Source organism: Beta vulgaris, chromosome 6 (assembly GCF_026745355.1).
Source record: "Beta vulgaris subsp. vulgaris cultivar EL10 chromosome 6, EL10.2, whole genome shotgun sequence".
Classification (NCBI taxonomy): domain Eukaryota; kingdom Viridiplantae; phylum Streptophyta; class Magnoliopsida; order Caryophyllales; family Amaranthaceae; genus Beta; species Beta vulgaris.
The window spans coordinates 741749-755048 of NC_079207.1; the positions used below are offsets into that span (position 1 = coordinate 741749).

The 13300-nt window shown below is 30.6% G+C and overlaps 1 protein-coding gene across 1 annotated transcript; it reads right to left on the reverse strand.

Moving 5' to 3' along the window:
- Nucleotides 1-1186: 1186 nt before the first annotated feature.
- Nucleotides 1187-4586, reverse strand: LOC130591711 (uncharacterized). The gene is made up of 8 exons (XM_057395458.1): nucleotides 4445-4586; nucleotides 3907-4176; nucleotides 2930-3710; nucleotides 2439-2560; nucleotides 2223-2320; nucleotides 1933-2024; nucleotides 1709-1858; nucleotides 1187-1565 (listed from the first exon to the last, which is right to left on the reverse strand). The coding sequence occupies exons 1-8, from the start codon at nucleotides 4584-4586 to the stop codon at nucleotides 1187-1189; spliced, it is 2034 nt and encodes a 677-aa protein (XP_057251441.1).
- Nucleotides 4587-13300: the final 8714 nt, after the last annotated feature.

The following is a 13300-nucleotide window of genomic DNA, read 5'->3' on the forward strand; positions in this document are numbered from 1 at the left end:
AAGTCGGGTTATCATATTGGATCAGCTTTAATTTTGACAGCCGTAATGAAAAGATTATATCATGAAATATAAATTTACAATTTATAATCTTTCAATTTTAAATGTAGTCATTCCAATAATTTTGGAATAAAAAAAACTATTTGAGAACTAAAAAAATCCATGTGCATTATGCACGTGTCCAAATAATCTTAATATAAATTATTTCTCAAATAGTCAAGATGTAAATTATTTCGCAAGTCAATAGTAACAAATTTTAAAAGCCATCTAATCTTTTATTTCTCATTTATATCTTTCTTAAATTATTTCAATATTTAGTTGTGTATGCTCACTTCATGATTCTGATGTAAATATCAAAAAATATTCAATTTCTAAATTGAAATATTTTGGGTTTTCATATTTTTTCTTAGATATATGTTATTAATATTAATTATCAGCACATATTTTGCTGACCCGCAAATGAAAGTCATGCTATCTAGGGGGAATAGATATTTTTTTTAATATGTAACAATATTGATATAAACAATTAGATTCATTGTAAGAAAATTTATGTGAGCTTAAAGCAAGTTTGAACAAGTTTGACCACTAAATGTTACTTAAAGTTAATTAAATTAACCTAAGCAATGTATGTGCTTTTAACTTAGTACCATTTAATCATTTATATGGAATAATAACAATAATACTGATTATTATAGATAATTTATATTTCAGTATAGTGCATCGCACGGGTTGTAAGCCAATTTTAGACTATTCTCAATACAATATCATATCATTTTAGATAACAATCCCATTTAGTTCTTTTGTTTAAGGTTAAACCCATTTTAATTTATACGATTCTCATTACAAGATCATAATATCGTGTAGGATATTTCTATATTCATTTCTTAGGTATATATTAGAAGAAAAATTTATACATTACAATATATATTTCATTTATATATTACAATATACATGAAATTTTTTATATGATAATAATTATGATTAATAGGTCGGGTCAAGGTTGAGTATTCCAACCTGTTTATTAAATGTTTAGTAAACCCAAACGCAAATCCAACCAAACCTAAACTGATTGCCAACCCAACTTGATTGCCTGCTCTACATTTATGTTTATACTATTTCATTACATATTTATATAATTATTTTTTTTTTTTTTTTTTTTTGATAAGGAGAACAAACTTAGGCTAACCCCCTAATCTGGGGGCCAGCCTAAAACATCCTTTCGGATGATGAGGGAAAAATCCAAACAGTACGGGGGGAACCAGTACAGTAAGGAGGGGTGGTCATGCGCTTTCCTAGCCATGAAGTCAGCAGCCTTGTTAGCTTCGCGAAAGCAGTGACGGAACTGACAGTCCTGAAACCACCTAGTAGCCACACCTGCATCTATCACAATGTTAGAAATTTCCCACGGAATACGCCAACAATTCTTCATAGAATTAATGACAGCTAAGTTGTCTCCTTCAATAATAATATTAGAAATATCAAGAGAAATAGCTCCTTTAATTCCTTCTCTAAGAGCCCAAGCTTCAGCTTGCAAAATAGAAATATTGGGCCCAAAGACTTGGCACCAGCTAGGAGAACCTCCCCAGAATTATTACGAATAACAAAACCTAAGGAAGCATTCCCATTTCTAATTTTAGAGCCATCAAAATTAAGCTTACAGTAATGAAGAGGAGGGGGGGACCAAATAAGATTTTGGCCCGATCTATCTAACTTGATCATGGGCTTTTTAATGCTAGAGGTGGAAACAACATTATCATCTCCATCATCCAGATCAGACTTCAACCATTGTTCATAAAAGTTCTTAATTATAAAACTAACACGACGAGGAGAAAACCCCTCATCATTGAAGATAACTTTGTTTCTAGTGAACCAAATAAACCACCAAATAAAAGCAGACTTAGTTATGTGATCATCAGAAAGAGTAGAATGACATACCTCAATCCAATAACGGAAAGTAAAGGAGCTAGAGAAATTAATATTACCAGGACATGAGGCCAAGAGGCACTATCGTGGAGGCAGGAGAATACCTGTAAAGTAAATGGACACTCAAAACAGAGGTGAGTCATAGTCTCCTGAGAATTACAACAAAGAACACATTGCTGAGGAACAAAAACTTTGCATTTTTCAAGTCTATCCTTAGTAGGAAGACCATCATGACAGGCTTTCCAAAGGAACATTGTAATTTTGGGAGGGACATGAAGCTTCCAAATCCAAGCAAATTCTACCTTCTCAAAATTTGGATTAAAAGCTCCTTGGGCTAAAAGGGAACCAGACTTAACGGAGTATTCTCCATCCGCCGTCAATCCCCAAACAAGAGTCCTGGCTGAGGAGAGACGCACAAAAATAGAAGAGATCCTAGCCACAATATGTGAAGGTACTACATTTCAAGCTTGGAACAATCCCACCCCCAAACTCATTAATAAACTCACTAACTGTAGCACCTTCTGAACCCGAGAGAGGACAACCACCATCTAATGGATATTGGAAAACCCAATTATCCTCCCAAAATCTAATGTCTTTACCATTTCCAACCTGCCATCTTAGACCCTTTTTAAACAAAGGCCTGAGGGACATAAGCTTTCTCCATTGCCAAGAAGCTACTGGAGAAACATTATGAGAGAGGATATCACTAGATTTACTATACTTTTTTTTAACTATAACCCAAAGATTATCTGAATGTTTGAGAATTTTCCAAAGCAACTTCATTTGAAGGGCTATATTATTGACTTCAGCTTTTCTTATACCCAACCCCCCAAATTGTTTCGGAAGACAAATTTTATCCCATCCAATCAAATTAGCAGTTTTATTCAATGGTCTTTATTCCAGAAGAAATTCCTATAAGACTTGTCTAAATTCGAAAGAATAGTCTTTGGTAAATAAAAACTTTGCATTTGATAATTGGCTTTAGTAGCCAAATTCGCTGAATAAGAACCTTCTACCAGCTTGGGAAAGAGAGTTGGCTTTCCACTTAGGTAACTGATTGACAACCTTAGTGCAAACTTTCCCAAAAGTTTCCTTTGTAACTCGAGAATCTATAATTGGGCAACCCAAATACTCCCCTAAATTGTTTGTTTCAGCCATTCCAAGTAGCGAAGCAAAATTAACTTTAGACTCTGCAGAAACATTAGGAGAACATTGAAAGGCAGATTTATGAAAATTAACAAGCTGGCCAGACATAGAACAATATTTATCAAGAATTAGCTTAATAGCAGAACAACTATTATCAGAGGCTCGCGCAAAAATCATAGTGTCATCAGCAAAGGTAAGAAAAGGGATACGAACACCAGATTTACCTATAGGAACACCAATTAATTTATCTCTGTGATCATTAGCCGCTGACAGTTGCCTAGCAAGAAGTTCAGCACATATAATGAAAAGATAAGGTGAGAGCGGATCACCTTGACGGATTCCTCTGGACGGGGTAAACCGATCACCGGGAATGCCATTGACTAAAACTGAAAAGGAGGGAGTTGTGATGCAACACCGAATCCAAGCAACCCATTGAGAGCAGAATCCCAACTTCTTTAGAGTGACTAAAATATAGTCCCATTCTAATCTATCATAAGCTTTTTCCATATCGAGTTTGATTGCAATCCACCCCTCAGATCCAGATTTTTTACTAAAAGAGTGGAAGACCTCATGAGCAATTAGAATATTGTCTTGAATAAGACGTTCTGGAACAAAGGCCCCTTGCAGAGGGTGAATAATTTTTCCTAACACAGATTTTAGTCTAGTAGTTATAACTTTTGAGATAACCTTATAAATTGTTGAACACAAACTTATAGGTCTAAAATGATTTGAACTGGAAGGATTATCCATTTTAGGAATTAGAGCAAGAAAGTGTGGTTTATTTCCTTCAATATATTTCCTGAATGAAAAAAGGCTTTAACCGCTCTAATGACGAATTACCACTAGAGTCCAATATTTCTGAAAGAAAAAAGGAGAACCACTCAGGACCAGGAGATTTGTCCACTAGAGCGAAAACAGCTTCTTTAATTTCTTCAGCGGAGACTACTGCTATAAGATAGTCATTATCTTCATCAGAGATTATAGGAGAAAGAAGATTAAAGTCAACACCTTCATCAAATCCACAATTTGGATTTGAAATAAATCTTTTACAAAATTCCTTTGTAATTTCACTAGATATAATAGCTGGAGAAGAGATAGCTTGATCCGTCTCTGTAGTAAAGTTTTTAATTTGATTCTTATTTCGCCTAATGGTAGCATGAGTATGATAATATCTTGTGTTTGCATCCCCAAACGAGGAGATAATCAGTCTTGCTTTTTTGTTTCCAATAATGATGACTATAAGATAATAGATTTTCTCTTTTGAGAAGAAAACGAGTTTGTTGTGACTTGAGAGAAGAGCACAAGGGATGGACTAATAGATTAGATTGAATTTCTGCTAGTTTAGAATCAACAATTCTCAATTGTCTAAAAACATTACCAAACTGGGACATATTCCATTTCTTTGATGCAACCTTTAGTAGTTTACATTTCTTCACAAGATTGAACATATGAGAGCCATTAAAACGAGTACACCAAGTCTTTTTGACAAGAGTGTCATAATCTTTTCGGTGACACCACATTTTCTCAAAACGAAAAGGGGGAGCTTTCAAGGTTTTATTCTTAGATAAATCAAGTGTTACTTGACAATGATCTGATGAAGTGAAAGGATGATGTTTTAGAATTGCTTGAGGGAAGTGATTAAGCCAAAGTTGACTAGCTAACCCTTTATCAATGCGTTCTAGAATATTGTTTGGGCCTGCTCTTTTTTTTCTCCAAGTATATCTAGATCCCATAAAGGAAGCTCAACACGGTATGGCATTAAAACTTTTTCATAACTTGAGCCTATTGGAGTTAAATGGAGCTCCTCCTAATTTGTCCTGTTCACAGCTAATTTCATTAAAATCCCCAAGAATCACAAAAGGAGAAGTTAACGAATTCACATACTCAAAGATCTCTTCCCAAAAATCAGCTTTATGTTGGCTTTTGGATATAAATAAGATGATTATAAAGGAAATATTTCATTTAGGAGAGTAATTTACTAGCAATAAATCGAGTAGCTTTATGAATGACTACTAAATTAAAGGGAGACTGATTACAATCCTTCCAAAATAACCAAACCCACCTGCTAGGCCTAAGGTGGGCACGAAATCTACATATTGAAAGCCACATTGATTTGCTGTAATAAGGGAGGGGGAGCTTGGGACTTAACTTCACAAATCATGAAGACCTTAATGGAATTACTATTACAAAAATCTCGAATATCAACCAAAGAGTTCTTTTTTAACACCCCTCTTATGTTCCAAAAGCCAGCAATCATGCTTATTTAATAAATCACAAAGAACGTTGACTAGCATGAAGGGCTAAAGAATTAATAAGACATACTTTAAGAATGTGGCACAAACATTCACTAATATGAGCATTGATAAAAATCCTGGAGACAAGGTGAAACTGTCATATCTTGTGAAACTATAAACCCTGCACATTTGAGGCTGAACACGAGATGAACCTTTACCTTAACAATGTTTCCTGAAGAGGAAAACATCCATTGAATCTTCTGGAAAAAAGGACGGTCATATGTAACCAGCATCACATAATGAATAGCAGACAAACTGAATATTTTCATCAGCAAATGAATAATAGCTTGTAAAAAGATATTGCATTTTTCTTTAATAAGGCTCTTAGGCTCAAAAGAGACAAGGCCTTCTATTGGCACACGTTGATAAAAATATTTTTCTCCATTCCAATAGCTTCTGTGGCCTAGAATGGAGGGAAAATTCCAATCCAATAGCTTCTGTAGCCTAAACCGGAGATTTTATTAAAGTAAAATATTCTGAGAAGCAACCAACGAAATCCAATCCAACAATTTCTACTGACTAGCTTAACTTTTACTAAATTAGATAAATAGAGAGCAGTCACTCTAAAATTAGAGGTGGCCGGAATAAGCTGAAAAAAGTTGAGAGCTAAACCAACCTTAGCTATGGGGTATGACTTTAAACGACATCCGAAAAATGGGCTTACAACCAATAAGAGAAGCAAGAAGAAGACAGTTATTGTAGTCATTTGAATGAATAGAAATTCCTTCATAGATATCAAGCTAATGAAACCATAATAACTTAAGGTTCTCAACAGCAAACAAAAAATATAGAGCATCCTGCTAATTGGACAAAAGATGAGCATGTCACCAATTACTAACAATGAATTTCGTAATGAAATCTTTCCTAAAGGAGGTAAAAAACCATACCTTATGGTTCACAATACATGAACCTGCCTGATCTAATTGAACAAAATAGGATGCTTTATGTGAAAGTGAAATTTTTTTGAATTCACCAACTTCACCATGAATAGCAGACAATTGATAACGCTGGAAATCATAGCATCTAATGACTTCAATGAAGGCTCTAGCACACACCACCATAGTAGCAGCCACACGGTGGCAGAACCACCAACAGACCACGCCAAACAAAACCCGACAGCCAGGAGGCTTGGGTGAGACATAGGACATCAACCCTTCAGCTGGAATCGAGAAAACCAACACCAAAAACATTAAACAAAGACCCACACCAATCATTGAAAGAGGAACCCAATACCGAGAACCCGAAAAACCCTAGCCATGACTCGAACTTTAAATTTGAATGGAAGGAAGATGAATCCTTTAATCCAATCAAATGATTGAACTCTGAATCCCAAGAATGATGAAGAAGCTCGGAATTGTACTAACAAGTGAGGATGAGAATAATTCTCATAATCTGATTTTTTTTTTCGACAAATCACAATCTCATCATGAGTAAAAATTATTTCCTGAAGAATGATTTTTTTTGGGCAGAAAATTTTGAAATTTGCAATCTGAATTGCTAACAGGATATTAGATAGAATAACTAAGAGCAATTTATCATGGTTGATGATAGAAGATTTCTCAAAATTGAATTGGGGATTTCTTTTATGGCTAGGGTTTTGGAACTTGGAATTGGGGCTTTTTTCTCCTTTCTTTTCTCTTTCTCTCTCTACTTTTTTCTCTCTCATCTTTTTTTCATATTTATATAATTATATACACCATGATTTCAAGGGACGTATTATATAATTTTAAATAGGGATATTCCATTTGGTACCATTGAATTTTTGGATTTTCCATTTGGTACCACTGTTATTTTAAACTTCCACATGATACCACTCTAATTTAATATTAATCTTTATCATACCATTTTTTTAAGTAAATTGTTAGTTAATGGTTGAATAAGAATACGATTTTGTTTGAGTTTGCATGTTTCTATTTGCAGTTGCAAAAATTTAATAAATTAAGATTTTAGGGTGTCGTTTTAACCCTTAAAAGCTCTATTTTTCAGTCAAAATTTTCATAAAAATGATCATAATATTCTATGTCTTTTTATTGTCAAATATGACCTCAACTTTGACCTTAACGACTAAAACAATTACTAAAACCTTAACGCAAATTAAAACATGTAAATCGAAGTAAAACTCTAGCCTATTCTAACTTAAATTAACACTTTACTTAGTTGAATGCTACAATAGAGAATAAATTCAAATTATAGTGGTACCATGTAGAATATCTGAAAAATAGTGGTACCAAATGGAAAAGCCAAAAGTTCAATGGTACCAAATGGAATATCCCTTTTAAATTTATATTGTCATATCAAGAGTTATTAGCAAAAAGGGTTTGAAGAACATTAATAACTGATATTTCTATATTCATTTCTTAGGTATATATTAGAAGAAAAATTTATACATTACAATATATTTTCATTTATATATTACAATATACATGAAATTTATTGTCTATTTGATAAGATGAGTTACAGGTTATTTTTTTAATAAATTAAATTGAAAAATGTATTTTCTCTTTAATTTTTTGTTAATTTACATTTACTATACAGGGTAAATTATAATGTCACTACTTTATGTAGGGTGTGCAAAAGCTAATTCAATACGAAATACGATCCGAACCTAACCCAAAATAAGCAGGTTGGGGTTGGAACTTTGACCGATTTTCTAACCCATTGATTAAACAGCAGGTAGGTTAAGGTTGACATTTTCGATTCGAAATTGACATGCTTTGACTTTATTAACTTACATATATGCAGAAAATTCTCGAAAAATATATTGATAAATCTAAAATTTGGTTAAAAAAATAAATATTGCTAAAATTGGTTACAATTATTATAAGAAATATTAAACATGTATACTTTCAACAGTGAACTCTCTCATATATACTTTTAAGAAAATATTAATTTTTTGGATAATAGTAATTATGATTAAACGGGTTAAACGGGTAATTCGTTTATCAAATAGGTCGGGTCAGGGTTAAGTATTTCAACCTGTTTATTCAAAATTTTAGTAAACCCGAAAGCAAATCTCAACCAAACCTGAATGATTGCCAGCCCAACTTGCTGGTTGCCTGCTGTACTTTTATGTTTATACTATTTCATTTACATATTTATATAAATATAGATACACCATGCTTTCAAGGGACGTATTATATAATTTTAAATATATATTGTCATATCAAGAGTTATTAGCAAAAAGGGTTTGAAAAACATTAATAGCTGATAAAGAACGTGAAAACTCAAATGTTACCACAAATGTATAGTACAAAAACGTGGTTCAAAATGTGTTTAAAATACTCTTATTATTATTTTCATTTAATAATTCATTTGTGATGTTCATTCACTTCGTTGAGATACGGGTTTTTTCGTGTTTCCTCTTCAACAAATGCTACATGCAACTTGCAGTGTTTTACCATGTATAACATAATATATACACATTCTTATTTGATATAAATCAAAAAAATAAACTTCCCGTGCATTTTTGCACGGGTGGAAAACTAGTATATATATATAAGATTTCTTTGGTATTGTTTTTGAAGTTCTGAACTTGTTAATCTTTTCACTTAAAATTTTGTTAGCTGGCGCAAAATTTTCACTTACCCTCCAAAAATTTAAAGTGAAAACTAAAAATTCAAAAATTGGTAACCCTTTATCCTTTAGTTAAATAAACTCATAAATGATAGCTTAGTCTCTAACACAGCCGTAATCATGTTCCTTATTAGTCATTCCTCAGTTCTTCACCTCTTCTCACTCTCTCTTAGTCTCTTCGTGCCTTCTCTCAGTTTCTCTGCTTGCTATACTAATTCATAACTCATCTCAATATTTAAATTTCCCTTTTGTTTTCTCTCAACTTAGAAGGCTTTTAATTATTATTTTTAGCTGGGTCTTGTATTTTCGAATTTGTATTTTATTATAGACTTTAAATATGTATGTAACTTACTTTAGAAAATGGATGTAGTGAGTTTAATTTTTCAAATTTCAATAATAAAAAAGTACCATTATTATGAACGTAACCTAAATTGGAAAAAAAATTAATATGTTGATCGAACTAGACTAGACTAGATTCAAACTCAAGAAAAAAGTTTCAAACCGGACTGGACTAAAAAATATTGGATCAGATTCGGACTTAATTTCTCAAGTCCAAGAAACTTTGAACTAAATTTGGTTTTGGTAAAGTCTAATGAAAACACTAAAATACCATAAGTAATACCTCTCTATCATAAAATATAGTGTTTGTTTGTATTTTTTTCATGGAAATCAATTCAAGGTAAGTATAATCTTTTATCAGTTGGTTTATATTATGTTCTTAGATCGAAAACATAAAAATTAATACAACCAATAAGATTAAGGAATTTAAAATGAGAGGAGAGAGAATATGTGTAATAGTTAAAATGTGAATATATATGAGAACAGTTAAAGAAAAAAATTTGAAAAAAAGGTTCAAAGATTCAAAAATTTTCAATATATGAGTAGAGGTTTTCATGGAAAAACGAGAACATAATGAGAATAAAGCTGTGACAATGAGGGTATTTTAAGACATATTAATGTTTATAAACCGAAAAAAGCATTATATTTTGGGATAAAAAAATTGTAAAACAAATATTATATTTTAAGACAAAAAGAATAACCATTATTGCCACATTAACAATTAACCAAAGCATAAAAAGAGTGAAACATTAGTGAAGATCTTAGTGTGAGTCTGTGAGACTATGAACAAAACGGAGAATAGGAGGGAATGGCATTTAAAAAATAGAAAAATTAATACAAAGTATTAATGTGAGCTTAGTTAGCTATTGAGGGAATATAGTGAGATAATTTTATATGAATTTATCGTATTAATGGCTTCTTATGTTTTGATGGACAATTTGTCCTTTTTTTAATGTTAGCTAGCTTTTTCCCTCAAAAAAAAAAAAATTATCGTAAGAAACTAGTTCTCAATCCAATCGATGCGCCAAGATTAATCTATTTGTAATACACTAGTTTTGAAGCCTGTACGTTGCACGGGTTCTTGTTTATATTATTTTTTTGCAATTTTTTTTTGTTAATATTGTTGATATTGTGTTGCTGTAAAATGAGATTTTTCAAAACCATTTTATTTACATATATCATCTATTCTTTTTCTATTGCAATAATCACCACTTTGGGTAATTTATCTATTTAGACCTCTCCACTTTTAGTAAAAAATAACTATAATTGACAATATTGCCTTTACTTTATGTTGATAAAATCATCATTAATTACTCATCAACTTGCCTCATAAAGTTGCATTTACTTTATTAAGGATTTACTTACCCCCCTACATTTATTAATTAAAGGGGTACCTCTGTGCTAAACTACCCATTTTTTATTTCCTTAAAAACTATGTCCAACCCCATTGTTGCAGTAAAAAAACAACGACTAAAGTATTTATCATTATACTCTTATTTGTAGATATTTTATTGCGATATATAAATTTTGTTTTTTAATATTAAACTAAATATTGTAACTAAGTCTATTATTAAAATAATATCCCTATAATTGGTATGACTAATATAGTTAACACAATTTTAACATGAAGAACACCCCAATGGTACTTGAAGAAAGTAGAGGGTACTTATTTAATAGATGCATGACAGAAAAATTATAGAAAACATGAGTGTCTGCCACAACTTCAACTTTTAATGTCACATAAATATTAACAAATATAGAATAGAAGATGGAAAAGTGAAAAAAAGATCACAATGACGGTATCACAAATATAATTAATTAAATATAAAATTAACCTCTACTAATAATGAAAAATACTGTTTAAGAGAAAAATATACCTCTTTATCAATCATGACCATATCAAGACTTATCAATCTTTCTCCTCTCTTTTATGATTCGTGACCTCAAATAGTCTAGAAACGCGAACCTTGATTTTTCAATTAGTTTTGTAGAATCAAATTTATGGAGAAAATAATAAGATTTGACATATAGATATATATATGTGAAAAAACAAACATGAAAAATTATATATACAATTAATATTCTATGAATAAAATAATTAGTGAATTGCCTAATACCTTTGCAATGTCGTTGACAAGCTTTCATTTGATTCGCGTAATGCCACCATGGTATGATATAGGTTCAAAATTATAAATATGTATTTTTATCTTCATATAACTCAATTTTTAAAAGTATGATTTTCAAAGATATAATTGTTATTGTCCCACATATAATAAGCTATTTTTATTGTTATTTTTACATGTAATATAAATAAAGAATAAATATTACGTTATTTTCATCCAAATAAATAAGTATTCATAAGTTGTAAAACTATATTGTATATGAAACTTATTTCGAAACATATTTCGAGCACTCTCTAACGGTAAAAAATTTATAATATTGCAAATTTGTAACAAAAGTTTTATTCAATTTACAAAGTATAATAATTTAGGTTGTTTATCTAAAATCAGAATGTAATGCTCACTTATCCAAAACACCTTATATGTATTTATATCTATAGTAAACAATTTTTATTTTTTAAAAAATTAATAATTGAAAACAATAACATGACATTCTTAGACGGAGCTCTTCATAATATTCTAAGTTTGATTTTTTTAAAAATCAAACTCTAATTTTTTTTATCATCGAAAATTCTCATATATATGTAACTTTATCGCTATAGATTTTAGTTTTTATTGTAACAATAAATTTTACTTAATAAATTTTGTTGCAATACTAAATTGTTTTGGTTCATGGAGCAATTAAGGGTGAGCTTTTGAAAGATAATATGTCTAATTCTGTAAATTGGACCTATTATAAAATGTTATAATCACATGTTGTACACTATACTTATAGCTTAATTGTTATTATATTTATCAAAAAGAAAGACTAAAAGATGTCTTACCATTCATCTAATTAAATATGTTTTCATTTTGAAGCATATTTCAAGCACTGTCCAATTGTAAAAAAAATGATAATGTTTTAAATTAGGTAGCAAAAGTTATATCCAATTTACATACTATAATAATTTAGGTTGTTTATTCAAAACTAAACGTAAATTTCTCCCTATTCAAAACTCCTTTTATATATTTAAATATGTGTAGAACTCTATTTTTATTATTTTTAAAATAAAAATTAATGACATGACAATCCTACGTTATTCATAAGTTGTAGAACTATATTATATATAGATCTTATTTTGAATTATATTTCGAGCACTAACCAATGGTACAAAAATCATAATATTCCAAATTACGTAGCAAAAGTTACACACAAGTTATATAATATAATATTTTAAGTTGTAATTCGCTTATCCAAAGCTCCTTATATGTATTTAAATCTACGTAGAACTCTATTTTTTGTAAAAAAAAATAAAAATAATTGATAACATGGAAATCCTACGTGGCATGCTCCACTCACAAGTTGTAGAACTATATTGTATATGGATCTTATTCCGAAGCATATTTCGAGCACTAGCACTATCCAATGAAACAAAAATTGTAATATTCTGAATTATGTAGAAAAAGTTATACTCAAATTACATAATATAATAATTTAAGTTGTTTATTCAACACGAAACTCTAATTATCGCTTATCCAAAACTCGTTATATTTATTTAAATCTATGAAGAACTCTATTTTTGTAAAAAAGAAAAATAAAATTGATGACATGGCAATCCTATGTGGCGTGCTCTATGCTCTCGAAAAGTTCCTCTGTTACATATATATATATATATATATATATATATATATATATATATATATATATTAAACTGGTACATGGGGTACTAGTGGAATCCCTATCTCAGGGACAACCCAGTAGGAACCTAAACTAGTGGAATCCATATCTGAGGGAGAAACCACTAGGAACTAAACTACAAAAAAAGAAAATAAAAAAGAGAAAACCTAGAACTAGCTTGACAAGGAAGCAGACAACAAGCTTCTCAAAAAAGCTAATTACAAGATGTAAGTAGAAAACAAAATCTACCC